Below are 16,241 nucleotides of genomic sequence, written 5' to 3' on the forward strand. Positions count from 1 at the left end.
CATGGAGTGGGGCTTTAAGTTAACCTCTGGCAAACCTGATCTTGTGATTAAAAAAATGCATGTTTATCTTACAATTGCTCCTAATTACTTTGCCATGATGAGTAAAGATAATCCTCAGTTCCTCGGTTTTGGTTTTGCCATGTTGAGGTAAGATGATCTTAAAGGGATAGTTCATCTTTACCACAAAACTACCTATGTAGATAAGGGGCATCTGTAGATAAAAACAGTCTGTGCAGCTCTAACTAAAGTTGAATAAAGCCCTTGCTATAGGTGTAGGCCATTTAGGCCATAGGGCAAAAAAAACCTAGGCTGTACATCTCTTCAATACCTGCATATTTCCCCATGTTTTATTTCTTTATGCCCCAGGCTATTTTTCTGTTCTTGCAGGGTCTCTAAAGCCCCATACACACTATCAGTTTTTCTGCTAAGTTTTTCCTTCCAATTTACCAAAACCATTTAATATGAGGTCAAATTTTATTAGTTTCAATTTGTATGCAATCAGGCAGGCCCTTGTACTACATGGTTTTGGTAAACCTGAAGGAAAAACTCAGCAGAACATCTGATAGTGTGTATGGGGCTTTAGAGACCCTGCAAGTACAGAAAAATAGCCTGCAATACTACCAGGACATTGCTGCTCATCTCCACAATCACAGGAATGAGCTCTCAAATGCTGAACTCAGAGCTACTGCATCAGAGAAGAGAGAGTATGTGGGGGGGGGGGGGGGGTTGAACCAGATAAAGAGCTCGCTCCTGTGATGGTGGAGGTGAGCAGCGATGACTAGGCCTCACTTAGCAACATCATGAAGTACTTACCACTGTCCTGGGAGTATTCCAGTCAGGCTTCATAAGGTATGTAAATGGCCTGCACCTATAGCAAGGGTATTAATTATCTTTAGTCAGAGCTGCACAGTTTGTTTTAGTCTATAAACATCCTTTACCTGCAAACCTGGTTTGAAGAAGCACTAAGGTCAGTGTGAAACGCATGTGTCACCTCCTGGGTTCGGAAACTCTGTCTTTGTTGGCTGTCATTTGCTATTTTTGGAATAAAATTGTTGGAACGTTCCTGTGGTGTGCAGCCGTTCTTTTCTTCCTATTAATCATCGGTGGTGAGCCGTGGCTTGCACCCAGCGCATCCAGACTGTAGTGATTGCTCACCTGGAGCGGCAGGTTTTTTTGTAAAAGTGAACTATCCCTTTAAGTTCCTTGGTTTGGTTTAGTTTAGTTTGCCTTATTTAGCCTTATTTGGACAAAAGCTTGTTAGCGTAAATGAGGGTGGTAGCAACTGACATTATTTATTTTGTATAAATTGCCTGTTAGCTCTAAGCCTTTCAATTTAAATATCATTTTTACACTGACTTTAGAGGCAGAATTCACTAGAACATAATGCAGTGCAGTCTTGGCATTCTTTCCTTTTGATCAGCTATTGTTTACATGGTAATTACACGTGGGCAGTTACTTACAGGGCATGCCGCGGAGCAGATCACAACGCATGTCACAGAATTCACCATTTTATAGATGTAAAGCTGCTGAGACTGTAGATGAATAGGCTCTATTTTTTTTTTTTTTTTTAGATAATTCCATACATCTATTTTCACACAGATAACATGTGACGTCAATCCGCAAACTGTGAATGCCTTTTAAAGCTCCTTTTGCGCTTACTGCTGGGATTTGACCCTCTACTGCTGTGTTGCGCTTAGTAATCACTTCCTCACCTACTGTGTTTATAAATAAACCCCTTATTTCTGCAAGAAGCACATAATAAATATAATATTCCCTTTCTTTTTTCAATCAATGCTTGTTTTTCTTTTTTTAACCCTGCGAATGCCAGAGGTACACGTGAGCGCACACGAACACACAGCCATTCCATGCTTATAATATAATATATAATATATATAATAATATATAATAATGTATTCTTGTCATGTCATTGCCGCCCGACCGGGAAGGTGGTGGAACAATGATGTGCTAATAAGGAAACGCCAGGCAGGAGACAGTGACACAGTGACAGTATCGAATGGAAAGATTTAATTAACACATATGCGGAGGCAATGTGAAATCAGTGGTGATACTATTTATCTGCTGATATAGAATGAATCATAGATTTTGAATGGAGTACCACGTTTGGTGTAAATCATTTGTTATGTATAACAATCCATTAAAGAGTAACTCCACTTTTGTTGTGAAAAGAACATTCCCCTCTGGGTGATCTATGCAAGGATTAAAAAAAAAAAAAACTTTGTTGCATGTTCCTACCTTTTGTTATTCTGTAGAAATCCCTGTGTGTTTGTCTGTGTCCATTTCAGAAAGTCTAATGGGAGTGGTTTCATAATTATCAGTCAACTGTGCACCTGCAGGGCACTAATGAGGAAAGTTGCTGAGCCTGCATCCCTTTAAACGTGTTCCTACATAGAGTATCTCACCAAAAATTCTATTTTTGTTGGAGGGGATGCCTGAAATCTGCCTTGTATTTCAGTGCAGACTTTTGGGAAAATCAGAGAGACAATCACACAAGCAGGAAATTATGTTTCGGGGGGCATTCTGTACACATTATGTCTACAGAACACCACCAGGTAGCCATATTGCATTGCATTTTCAGAAAATTACGGAGCTGCAAATTGAAAAGGAAAAGTACTTTTTATTAACGTTCAATTACAATATGGCCGCGTACACACGGGCGGATTGTCTGGCCAACTAAGTTCGTCAGACAATCCGACAGACAGTCCGTCCTACTTTCGAATGAACGGACTTGACCACACACGATGAACAGACAGTCCGCCGAAAGCTTGCGCGATGACGTGTATGGCACGTACGACGGGACTAGAAATTCGACGTCCAATACACTGCAATGCAACCTTCGGCCGTGTAAATCCTTTCTGAGCATGCACCATACTTAGTCCGTCGAACTAGCCTACTCACGAGCGGATTGTCCGCTGAAACCAAGTTTGGACGGACATTATTACGGAAATTCTGAAAGACTTAGTCCGCCAGACTGTCCGCCGAAAAAGTCCGCTGAAGCCCACACACGAGCGGATTGTCCGCTGAAACACGTTTCAGCGGACTAAGTTGGACGGACAATCCTCTCGTGTGTATGCGGCCTATGACTTGTGTCCAATTGTATACGCTATATTATTTTTTTCTTTATTTGCTATTTTTTCCCCATGAAAGTGGAGTTACTCTTTAAAGCTGAACTCTAGGAGGAAAGTTAATAGACATTTAAAACAGTCGTAAAAGAACAGTTTTACCTGCCAAAGCATTTGTAATTTTGTGTAGTCATGCTTGTAATTTAGGCACCTCCCGTCAGCGCATGTGCATTGGAACAGAATCTGATTGGTTGCTGCTACAGGGGATAACAGGGGGCAGGTATCAGGATGATTAAGACAATTCCTGTTGAATTTGAAAATATATATTGGTTGTTCTGTAAGTGGCTCCCACTATACACTGTTCTTACAACCACTCTAGTTATATGAAACCAGGTATACTATGTTCTCCAAAAAACACTTGAACGCTAAAGCAAAGGGAGATCTTCAACTCTGCTTCCTTTCACCATGCCAATCTAGGGTGCAGTCCTCCACTGACTGGTAAAGCTGGATTCACACCAATGCATTTTTAATGCTTTTTGGATTTTGCAGATTTGCACTACAGAACGAGTTCCATAGGAAACCAGGTTAAATCGACTGTAGTACAAATCTGCAAAAAGCACCAAAAATGCAAAGGTGTGAGTCCTCAAAATGAACTGCAAAAAACACACAGAAGGGTGCAAAGACAAATGGTTTCTCACATGCTATTGAGAAACATCAAGCAAAAAATGATCTGCTTCAGCTCAGGTGCAACGCGACTCGCCCTAGGAGCAAATGGCTGGATGACACGTTTCAGGGGTCATACCCCTTTCTTTAAAACCGTGTATACCCTAGTAGATTTTCAGTCAACGTTTATTATAAGAACATAAGTTCGTTCTTTTAATTATTATTATTATTGTCGTGGGTGGGTCTGTTGTCTGGAGCTCGGTGGGTGGAGTCGTGATCTCAGTAGACTCCCTGCCCACCTCTACACTCCCCTTGTCAATATGCATTTTTTCCTGTGTATTTCTTACACTGAACTTCTGCTGTGATCTCTAACATCCAGTGAAAAGACAGGAAAGTAACCACGTGTCTTCAGCATGCCCAATTATGCTGAGGTGGGGAACATCCAATCCTGGCAGAGCTGCAGAAGAAAGGAGTGGGAAGGAATTAAAAAATACATGTCTCTTAGGCTAGTGCACGAGAAATGTAAATCACCTGTCACTCACAGCAAGGAGGAGAATTTGACAACGTTTTTCTTCTCTTGTTTGGCAAGATTTATCTCACTGAACAATAAAAGAGGATTGCTCAGAGCTGGATTAACTCTTTGTGGCAAGACTGGGCTCAAATGATAGGAAATCTTATATTCTAGTCTACATTATGACATAAAATAAATAAATAAATAAATACATTTTCGGGTTTACATCCACTTTAATTGCTGAAAGTCACGGAGGTACTCCATCTATGACCAAAGGTACTTAGAGTGCCTTCTCTGTTCCCAGACCCCCTGCAAACTGATGGAAGTGGGGGCCAAAACAGGAGGACTGGCTCTACCCCCTATCTCTCTCCATGTCTGGGCCCCTCTGTGCAATCATTGCCCAATAATAACTGCAGAGCTGCAATATGGACAGAAAGGGGTTGATTTACTAAAACTGGAGCGTGAAAAATCTGGTGCAGCTCTGCATAGAAACTAGGTTGAAGCCAGAATCAAGGTTGAAGCTGATTGGCTACCATGCACAGCTGCACCAGATTTTGCACTCTCTCTAATTTTAGTAAATCAACCCCATGGTGTTTGTGAATGTAGAATGCAGTGGCCATTTTGGGGATATGTGTGTTTCAATAAGATGCAGTGTTTAGCCACAATAGAGTGGCAATTTCAACAGTTCTGCCTGGGTGCCAATTCATGGAACCCTTCTGAGATTTACAATATGGGCTCTGAAATCATTGGCTCCATCCAGCAGCAATGTTGAAAAAATCTGTAGTATCTTTCTTATAATGGAAAACGGGTGTTTCTGGGTGCTGTAAAAAGAACACGCTGCCTATTACCGGTACTCCGTAATTAGTTTGAAAAGGAAGATCTAGGATTTTTTTGGGGATAGGAGGGAGGGTTTCAAAATAGATAGCTTACTGGGGAGATTTATTAAAACTGGAGAGTTCAAAATCTGGTGCAGCTCTGCATACAAATCTATCAGCTTCTAGGTTTTTTTAATTGAACAAGCTGAAGTTAGAAGCTGATACCATGCACAGCTGTGCCAAATTTTGCGCTCTGCGGTTTTAGTAAATCAAGCCCACTGTTTGCTAAAATAAAGGATAAAACATATAAAAGGATGAGAGTGTTACTAACTGCAAGTAGTTTTATTTTTCTATACTTTTTAGGCCCCAAAAAGTGACCTACATGTGGCGGTACCGCGTATTGAACCCCATGCTGCCTCCATCCCAAAAATAGATGGCTTTCTGTCTACTAAAATAAGGAATAAAACAATATAGTTTCTATATACAGTCAACAGTTTGTGGCACTTTTATAAAATAAAGAGATTTTAGAATGTAAGCTTGTGGGCCCTTTCCCTGTGCAGGGGGGCACACAACTGGGAATGCCCCCTGTCTTCGCACCACCAGCAAAAGGTAGTCAATGTGAGAGAAAGAAAGTCGAGTCAATGCATTAAGTTTATTACGAAGAGTTTGAAGCACAGAAGACAGCATTTATAAATTCTGTGTTATAGGGGATCATTTTCTGCACAGATTAAGTACTACTGCACTTTTATCAAGCACTTTATATACATATCGATTTGCTGCGATTGTGTATTATTTTATGGATTTTCAGTTTGCTGTGATCATGTTTTATATCATGGCTTTATAAGTTGAATTTATAGGTAGTAGTATACTATTGCCCTTTTAAGAGGTTAAAGGGGGACACACATCAAACACAAAACACTTTATATATTATATAACACTGCACCTATTTGTGAACTTGGATTTATGAATAAAAAATGTAAAAACAAAGAGAGAGAAGAATTGAAGATGTGAGTTAGAGAGCGTAGAATGGAGTAAGAAGCTGATTGTAGTAGTTGTGAAGGAATTAGGTCCAGGAGAAAGGTGGTTAGAATGAAGTTTAGAATTGCTGGTGTCCTCATGCGCTCATCTAAAACAGTGAATAGTACCAGGATTTTTTATATTGTTTTCCAGATGCTATGTTTTTTTAAATGCTACATCTAATCATACCTAAGTAACATCTTTAAAACAAGTGTTATATATACCGATTTTTAGCTGTCTTCAGGCCGGTCACGTGACTCGCGGCCACTTTACAGCTATGAAACTGGGATTCTGAGGAGGAGAGGAGCGGTCACGTGATCTCCCTGGCTGATGTCAGAGGGAGATCATGGTTCCTCCCACAGAAGCCATCAGTTGGAGCTGGAAAACTTTTTTGCAATTTTTTGGTACATTTTTTCTTTTCTTCTTTTGTTATTCTTTTTTTTTTTTAACACACTGTGACCAGAGCAGTACAGCCATTACCATTGTAACATTGTACTACTCTGGGGAAGTAATTAAGGATTTTTATTTTTTATTTTAGAATTGCTTATACCAGTGAATTTCACTGGTATAAGCAACCATTTTTTTCTGAATGAAATTGATTCATTCAGTGGGTATTGTTGTGGTTAGCTTTGATGGACCTCAGCTAATCACATGGTACAGATGGGCTGTGATTGGCTCTGTCTGTGTGCCAAGTGATCACTGTGACCAATCACAGCTAGCAACACAATTGTACACAATGAATGGTATGAATCAAAACCATTAATTATTTACAATTGTCATGAGGCCTGCTGTGATTGGTCCAAGCGATCACATGGTACCGACAGCGGGTCGGGACACTGATCAGTCATTGGCTGTGTCCGGTGGATGCAGCCACTGTGATGCATTCCAGGAGGACATCGTATGATGTCCACGAATGTTCCACCCAGTCGTCATTTGACAATCGGCTGGGCAGGAAGTGGTTATACTCTAATAATGCTAAATAAAAAAGACTGCATAGTATTTTCCTGACCTGGCTCGTAGTTGACTCCCTGCTCATAACCTGGCTCTGCAGCAGCAGGTTTAATGGCTTATTCTCTTTGTCTGGGATGTACTGTGCCATTTCTTTAAGATCACATGGAAAGTAAAGGTAGTTCTGTATACCAGAAAGCAATCGGATTATCACCTAAATCTCAGTAGTGATTGACAAGGAAAAGCCCACCCAGACAATCCATTTCCTTCCCCAAACTGATTTTCCCATGATATAATGCAGTCTCATGGTGATGACTTTGTGGAAAAACAATTTTTAGGGCTGGATACAATCCCCTGTCCCCTGTCTATGAGTATATGTCGAATTCATTGGCAAAAAAAATCAATGTAATCTATAGCATTAAAAATATATGATGAAATTATGAGGTGCAACATTATATATCTGTGTGGTTGTTTGGATACATCAGTATCAAGGCATACACACATATACAGTGTATGTGTGTGCATATATATATATATATATATATATATATATATATATATATATATATATATATATATATACATATATATATATACATATATGTACATATATATCATCCTTTCAGTTGGGTGGCATTAGACTTCCTAAGGATTTTATTTACACTGTATTGTTTGTCTTATTGCTGAAACATTCAGGTGATTCATCATGTTGGCTGGAGCACCTGATCCCTATTCCCCAGATATCACACTCTCTATGTGATAGGAATATAGCAAGCTATGGCTTTTATATCCTTGACAGGCCAAGGTGATAATTCTTATGGGATTTAAGCCTTTCGCCTATTGATGAGTTCCATTTTTTTGCTAATGTTTTTTTCCTCTACTTTCTCCTAACAGCCCCCTGACTGTGGAGAAGGGTCTGGAATTATTAAATGAAGTCGCCTTGCTCCTGAAACAGCAAATGAATGTGTTTAGTGATGTCAGGTAGGTTTCTTTATCTACTCGACGTTGATTTAAAGAGTCGGTTTAAGTACAGTAGCCGTAATCCTTTCGGTAACATAAAATTGTTGAATGCTGGCCTGTTAAAAATCGAGTAAGCAATGCATTTTCTGCGCTGTCTGTGTTGTGAAAATTTACAAACTGAACATGTGCAAATGGTACAGAAAGAGAGAATATGTATTTCATGAGAGGAGTATTCTATTTGATGAATAATGCTCTGTCATATTCAAACTGCTTTCATTCTGCTTGAAACTGGCACAATTTTCCAAAGTTTTAATTTAATTTCATTCAGTCTGTTAAAATATGACTTTCATTAATAGTCAAAACTTATGTGCATTAGTCAGGTATGCATTTTTTGTGGTGTTTGTCCTTAAAGTTGAGTTCCTGCTTGTTAAAAAAAAACAAAAAAAAACCTGTGATGGTCACGCCTAATGTGACACATAATGGTATGTGTATAAATGTAGGTTGTAAAAATCAAAAAATCATTATCTTTCTAATTAAACTATTTTTTCTGTCCCCAGCGAGTGCACTCCTATCTTTAGTGTGGGCATCTGAAGCCCACTCGTTTCTCCTTCTGGCATACAGTGCTGCTGGCTACCGAGCATGCGCCCCCCCCCCATCTCACGCATGCGCATATAGTACAAAGCATGGTGCACTCATGGTGATGCTACAAGTGGCAGATGCCCATTGACTCCTGGGATTGATGACACTCATATCCCAGGAGCCAATAGGTGGGCTGGCATGACCTACCTAGTCGCGACATTACTCCGGGGGGGATTTGAGTTAAAAAAAAAATGCCTGGAACTCTTCTTTAAAAAATACATCCAATACAATTCTTGTTTAATGTATGGCTTATCAATCTGCATGCCAGACATCAGCATTCTTACTGGCAGAGTATCCCAGGAGCATGTCAACATTGGGTCTTCCACACCTCAACCTAGGCTGGAGTCTAGGTCCCAGGAGATACTCAAAAGCCTGATGGATGTCAACGGGTGTCCAGCTACAACCTTCATGCTTTTGCAGTAAACCAGGGGGATAACGCAACAAAAAAAAAATAGGTAAAACCCATGCTCTTGTCTGTCATGTGGTACACTTAGCCCTTGTACACACGGTCGGAGATTCCGTCGGAATGTGTCCGATCGGAGCGTTTTGTCGGATATTCCGACTGTGTGTGGTGTGCATTGGACTGTTTCCATCGGAATATCCATCGGACCAAATTTCCAACTTGCCGGAAATATTTTCCGACAAACTGCTCCGATCGGACATACTCCAATCATGTGTAGAGAATTCCGATCGGACAAAGTGCCACACATGCTCAGATCAAATTCCTACATCAAATCTATTGGCTACTAGCCTGAACGTAGTCCCATCGTAACGAAATTATGTCATCACGTTATGTACAATCGGATTTTCTGACAACTTTGTCCGACTGTGTGTATGCAACAGTTTCGGACAAGATCCGTCGGACAAAATCCGATGGATTTGGTTGTCGGAATCTCCGACCGTGTGTACAAGGGCTTTTAGGCAGTTGGTGTTTGATGAGGCCATGCAAGCAGCACAGGCAATGCAAATAGAAAAGCTTCTCTGTGCCTATTGCTATCCATATCCATATCAGTTTCAGTCAAAGTTGTGTGATGGGGACTTTTACTTTGCCTAGGGCCCCATCCTGCCTTAATCCATTCCTGGCTATAAAATATTTTGGATGATTGGATTTTCCACAATTGTTTCTTATATTTGGTGCCAGATACCACAGCATATCTTCAGAGGTCTAGTGGAGCCCATGCCTCAATGGTTCAGGGTTGTATTGGTGGAAAAGGGGGGACCTACTCAATATTATCTTGGTGGTCATGTTATGGTGGGTGGTCACAATGGCTGATTGATGAATACTTTTGACAAAGACTTCACAACTACTTTAATTACTTCACAAGTTGCTCAAACAGCAATTTAAAATGTTAATCATACCTAAGTAACATCTTTAACAAAATCTACAGTTTGTTTCACTGGAAAAGAACACTGCAATTCCTATGCCTTGAACCCAATAATTATATAGCTGCACTCAAAGGGATTGTATTTTTTTTAAATAACAAACATGTTATACTTACCTCCACTGTGCAGCTCGTTTTGCACAGAGTGGCCCTGAACCTGCTCTTCTAGGGTCCCTCGGCGGCTGTCTCTGCTTCTTCCCGCAGGTACTTCTCACGTTCATGCGAGCTCCCTCGCATGGTGAGAAGCACCTGTGGGCGATTCAAACTGAGCATAAAAAAAATATATGTATATAACAGAAAATGTCATAAGAGCGGTTACCTTTGTTGAAAACCACACATCAAAACAATTAGTTGATCCTGTAATATTGGAAGTTGTTGCTTTATGTAAAATTGACAGAAATGGGCCTTTCCTGTAAAGAAAAAAAGCTTTTTAGCTTTTTTATTTTTTTTAGGAACATGCCCATTTCCTGCATATAGCAGTTCAGAATGCAATGACAGCAAATGCTGATTGAACAAGGTTCCCTGAATTATTGAGGTGCCAGTGCTTACCACCGGTTCTTCACAGTAACTTTTAAGAGTCTGGTCTGTAACCCCCCCCCCCCAACCAAACCTTAAAATGGTGAGTTTATCATTTTGGCAGTGACATTATGCAGCCTGTAAAGAAGACATGGAGCATATTCAAAGTTTGGTAACTGCTGAAGTTCAATGCTATTGGGAGTTCCTTATCCCACAGATACCAGCATTGAGGCACCGTTCCTCCCACTGACATCAACAGTGGGGCACTGTTCCAACCACTGACACCAACAATGAAGCCCCACTACTCCCACTGGCACCAACAGTGGGGCACTATTCCTCCCACTGACATCAACAGTAGGGCACTGTTCCAACCACTGACACCAACAATGAAGCCCCACTCCCCCCATTGACACCAAGGGCACTATTCCTTCCAATGACACCAACAGTGAAGCCTCATTCCTCCCACTGACAACAATGGGGCACTATTCCTCCCACAGACACCAACAATGAAGCCCCATGTCAGGAATGAGCAGCAGAGATGGCCAGATCTATGTGGCTACACTCAGGAAACTGAGACCAGACTATAAATATGAATGTATTTATAGTAAAACAAAAGACACATTAACACCAGCAAACAGAAAACATATAGATGTAAGTGAACCAAAAACGCAATGACAAAATACCTAACTTAATGAACTAACAGAATAACAGAAATCCTAATTATCAAACTAATTATATACAACATATGCAAATGGGGAACACAAAAAAACAAGGTTAAACTGGAGGTGTAGGGAATTTATAGGAAGGGGGTACCAAAACTGGGACCAGGAACAAGGGTGAATAGGAACAAGGCAGCAGGGTAAAGATACTGGGCAGACAGCATTATTAAAGAACAGGAACAAGATAATGGCTAGCAGTATCTGGCAGCAAGCAAAACACTGGAGCAGGGTGTAACAGCAGAAAAAGGGCTAAATACCCTCCTAGCAGCCAGCACCAGGTGCAGCTGATTACTGGCATCTGCTGGCTGCTTAGAGATGCCTGCTTGTGAACACTGGAAATACATATTTCCACTCTGCTTGGCACAGTTACACCAGCAGGTCATCCAGTTCCTGACACCCCACGTCTCCCACTGACAACAACAATAGTGCATTTTTACTCCATTGATCACATTTTTTACTCCCATTTTTTTGCTGCTACTGGCAACCAATGCTTTTTTTTTTTTAACTCTTACTGACCACAGTCTGACCCCCCAACAGTCTGGAAGGCAGTGCATCATCCCTTTTTCAAAAGTTGGAGGAGCTCTTCTTTAATTGGTAATGATACCGTTAAGCCACTCGTAGCTCACAGTAAAGTAACTAAAAAAGAACTACATAATAAACTGAGAGTGTGACCTTGGGGTTAATGCCTTGTGTTCTTATGACTCATATTAAAAAGATTCAATGCATTTATAGAAAAAGAAAAAAAAGCTAAAACTGTGTTTTCTTTAGAAACCATTTAAATGAACATGTGATATCTTAGAAACAAGGGACAAATAATCCAGAAGATCCTAAAGGTTTATTTTTATAACCTATTCTCTAGAAATCTCATTTATAACACCAAACTGCTTCTGATGACAGTGGAAGGTATTAGGGAACATATATAAGTCTAACAAATGGTGAGCTATACATTCATATGAGAATGATTCCCTTTATTATTACACCACAAATTATATTATACACAGTAATCGTGTTTACAGCCTCAATAATCTGCCCAAACTGACGGATAATACTTTTTAGCCTATGGCTACACAAGGAATAGCAATGTCACCATATTGCACTAATAATGCTAGCTTGAAAACTTCCTCACATCCTGAAGGCAAGCTAGATAAAATTAATGATGTAATATTAGAAAACAGGGAAAAAATTGTTCACGTTGAAAGAAATCACACCGGGGGTCCTAGGCGCAATACAAAACAACTGGGAGAGTTTTCTGACTGTTAAGAACATTGAACATGAGGATTTTTTTTTTGGAGACCAAAAAAAACTGTCATATTCCAACTTTTAAACATAAATATCAAAATGTAATTCTTAATGGAAGCTATATAAAAGACAGTAAATTTTTTTCATCCATGTTTAGGTATGTTTCATAGCATTTTACACATTTTTGTTGTTAAACTGGAGTCAATTGGCATGCATGAGTCTCTTTGTTTAGCAAAAGACAGCAGGATAACTTGCCGTAATTGACACTGCTGTAAACATTCTTAAACTGATCTCTGGGTGTACAAAATGACTCTTGCTTCAGTGGATAAAAGGGCATTAGGGGACAGTATAGCACCTACCCACCACCTTCAGTAACTAATAGGATGGGGGCTTACCAGATCATCAGCGACCCCTTGTTTAAGGGAAGTCAGTCAGCGCATATAATGTCACACATTCCAGCTCCAGATGACCAGATGTGAAAAAACGGGTGTCTCCTATCTGCAGACTCCGCAGCTCAGGTGATCAGTCACCGCAAACGTCCCAAATATATGCCAGCATGAAGGCTCATGCAAAATAAAAAGTGCTAACTTTAGAGGGCGTTGTCAGCTCAGCCTATGACCATAGGCTGAGCTGACAACGCCCTCTCAATACATTGCAAAGTCCCTCTTTGCCATGAAAATTAACTTAATCCCCCAAAAAACATTTCCACTGCATTTCAGTCCTACTACAAAAGGACCAGCGGACATCATGTCAGTGATTTTCTCATTGAAATCACTCTGTAATGCCCATTGAGTTAGAATAACAGCCTGGAGGGTTTAAAACGAGGGCGGTGCTTGAAATCATTGTTTGTCCTCTGTTGACCATGGTTACCTGCAAGGAAACGCATGCAGTCATCATTGCTTTGCAAAAAAAAGGGATTCACAGGCAAAGATATTGCTGCTACTATGATTGCACCTAAATCAACTATTTATTAGTTCATCAAGAACTTCAAGTAGAGAGGTTCAATTGTTGGCTTCAGGGTACACAAGAAAGTCCAGCATGCTCCAGGACCATCTCTTACAGCTAATTCAGCTGCGTGATCGGTGTACCACCAGTGCAGAGCTTTCTCAGGAATGGCAGCAGGCAGGTGTGAGTGAATCTGCACACACAGTGAGGGGAAGACCTTTGGAGGATGGCCTGGTGTCAAAAGGGTAGCAAAGAAGCCACTTCTCTCCAGGAAAAATCTTTAGGGACAGACTAATATTCTGCAAAATGTACAGGGATTTGACTGCTGAAGATTGGGGTAGTCATTTTCACTGATGAATCCACTTTCGGATTACTTTGGGGCATCCTGATAAAAACGAGTCCGGAGAAGAAACCGTGAGCGCTACCATCACTCCCATGTCATGCCAACAGTAAAGCATCCTGAGACCATTCATGTGTGTGATTGCTTCTCAGCCAAGGAAGTGGGGTCACTCACAATTGTGCTTTGCAACACAGCCATGAATAAAGAATGGTACGAAAACATCCTCCAAGAGCAACTTCTGCTAACCACCCAAGAACAGTTTGGTGACAAATAATGCCTCTTTCATCATGATGGATAAATAAGTGGCTTGGGGAACACAACCACAACATTTTGGATCCAAGGGGCGAGTAAACAATCCCCCCCCCCCAATCAGTCAGGATATTGCCCAGAAGCAGATTGACAGAATGCCAGGGCAAATTGCAGAGGTCTTGAATAGAAGGGTCAACACTGCAAATATTGACTCATTGCATAAACTTTATGTATTTTGTGATTGTAATTGTCAATAAAAGCCTTTGACACTTTTATTAAATACACCCCAGAAATAATTTATAGGAGGGCGACATCCCTCCAGGGCAGATTGGTACATAGCATATATAGGGGAAAGGAGAGTTCTATCTTGTACAGAATAAAGGGTGCCTAAAAATTGTGCATTTAACATATCAGTGAGAGCAAAAACAACAGTAATTTACTATTATGTAAGAAAGACTAAATGTAAATGATGGTGTAGAATCCATGACCATATTATGTCATCCAGCTAGAACTTTTAATTCCTTAATTATTCAACATGTAGCTCAGAGCCACAATCATGACTCCTCTTGTGTTCACTTTACAGCTTTGGACTGAATACATAGGGTTCAGAAGGGAGCTGACTGGGATCATGACATTTTAAAGGCAGAGATTTACCATCTATGCGCTACATCTTACCCAGGACTAAATGAGGCTATTAGCTTTAACCCTTCATATGAAATAATAGTACAAATTTAAAATTTGTCTTATATTATTTGGGTATTTACCCATATGTGGGATAAAATACATGCCTTAGGACATAGTCACACTGTTGGAAATGTTAAATGTTTTACAAATGTTTTGGATATTAAAGATTTGTTGATGATTATTGCAGATCCATACCAAGTAGGTACCTCTCATCCTGTGTTTCTCCTGGGGTCCCCCACCAAGAGGGAATCAGTGGGTCTTATAGAATTGACAGCAGCAATTGTTTTTAAAATTAAGTTTATTTTGGACTCTGTACATAACTATACATGTATACACACACATGTGGTTGAGCACCTCCATGATGTGTGTGTGTGTGTGTGTGTGTGTGTGTGTGTATATATATATATATATATATATATATATATATATATATATAGTTGCTGCACTTTTTTATATTTAATAGATTTAAAAAAGTTCAGAACCGTTTGAAGAACCCTCATATATACTATTGTGCTCATAAGTTTCATTTTTCAGAGAGTATGAATGATCACACAAAAACTTTTCTTCCACTCATGGTTAGTGTTTGGCTGAAGCCATTTATTATTAATCCACTGTGTTTACTCTTTTGAAATCATAATGGCAACAGAAACTACAGAAATTACCCTGATCAAAAGTTTACATACCCCAGTATTGCCCCCTTTAACATCAATGACAGCTTGAAGTCTTTTGTGGTATTTGTGGTTGAGGCTCTTTATCTTCTCAGGTGGTAAAGCTGCCCATTCCTCTTAGCAAAAAGCCTCCAGTTCCTGTAAATTCTTGGACTGTCTTGCATGAACTGCATATTTGAGATCTCCCCAGAGTGGCTCAATGATATTGAGGTCAGGAGACTGAGATGGCCACTCCAGAACCTTCAATTTATTCTGTTGTAACCAATGACAGGTCCACTTGGATCATGTCACTTTGGAATGCCCTTGTAGGTCCCATGCGCTGCTTCCTGGCTGATGAATGCAAATTTTCCTCCAGTATTTTTTGATAACATACTGCATTCATCTAGCCATCAATTTTGACCAAATTTCTTGTGCCTTTTTAGCTCACACATTCCCGAAAACATCAGCGATCCACCTCCGTACCTTTCATCATAGGCCTTGTTGACTCCTCTCTAAATGTAGTGTTTATGGTTGTTGCCAAAAAGCTAAATTTTGGTCTCATCACTCCAAATTACTTTGTGGCAGAAGGTTTGAGGCTTTCCTCTGTGCTGTTTGGCGTGTTGTAAGTGGGATACTTTGTGACATTTGTGTAGTAATGGCTTTCTTCTGGCGACTCGACCATGCAGCATATCTTTCTTCAAGTGCCTCCTTATTGTGCATCTTGAAACAGCCACACCACATGTTTTCAAAGAGTCCTGTATTTCACTTGAAGTTATTTGTAGGTTTTTCTTTGCATCCCAAACAGTTTTCCTGGCATTTGTGGCTGAAATTTTAGTTGGTCTACCTGACCGTGGTTTGGTTTCAACAGAACCCCTCATTTTTCACTT

General features: G+C 40.2%; 1 protein-coding gene across 1 annotated transcript in view; it reads left to right on the plus strand.

The window, feature by feature from the left end:
- PTPRN2 (protein tyrosine phosphatase receptor type N2) overlaps positions 1-16,241 on the plus strand; it is a 1,275,947-nt gene that overhangs the window by 515,165 nt on the left and 744,541 nt on the right. The window contains exon 10 of the mRNA XM_077491142.1: positions 7,929-8,015. Coding sequence (XP_077347268.1) covers positions 7,929-8,015 — 87 coding nt within the window. The remainder of the gene's footprint in view (positions 1-7,928; positions 8,016-16,241) is intronic.

Source organism: Lithobates pipiens, unplaced genomic scaffold (assembly GCF_037356315.1).
Source record: "Lithobates pipiens isolate NorthernLeopardFrog02 unplaced genomic scaffold, aLitPip1_a1.2 Scaffold_19, whole genome shotgun sequence".
In the NCBI taxonomy this organism is placed as follows: Eukaryota; Metazoa; Chordata; class Amphibia; order Anura; family Ranidae; genus Lithobates; species Lithobates pipiens.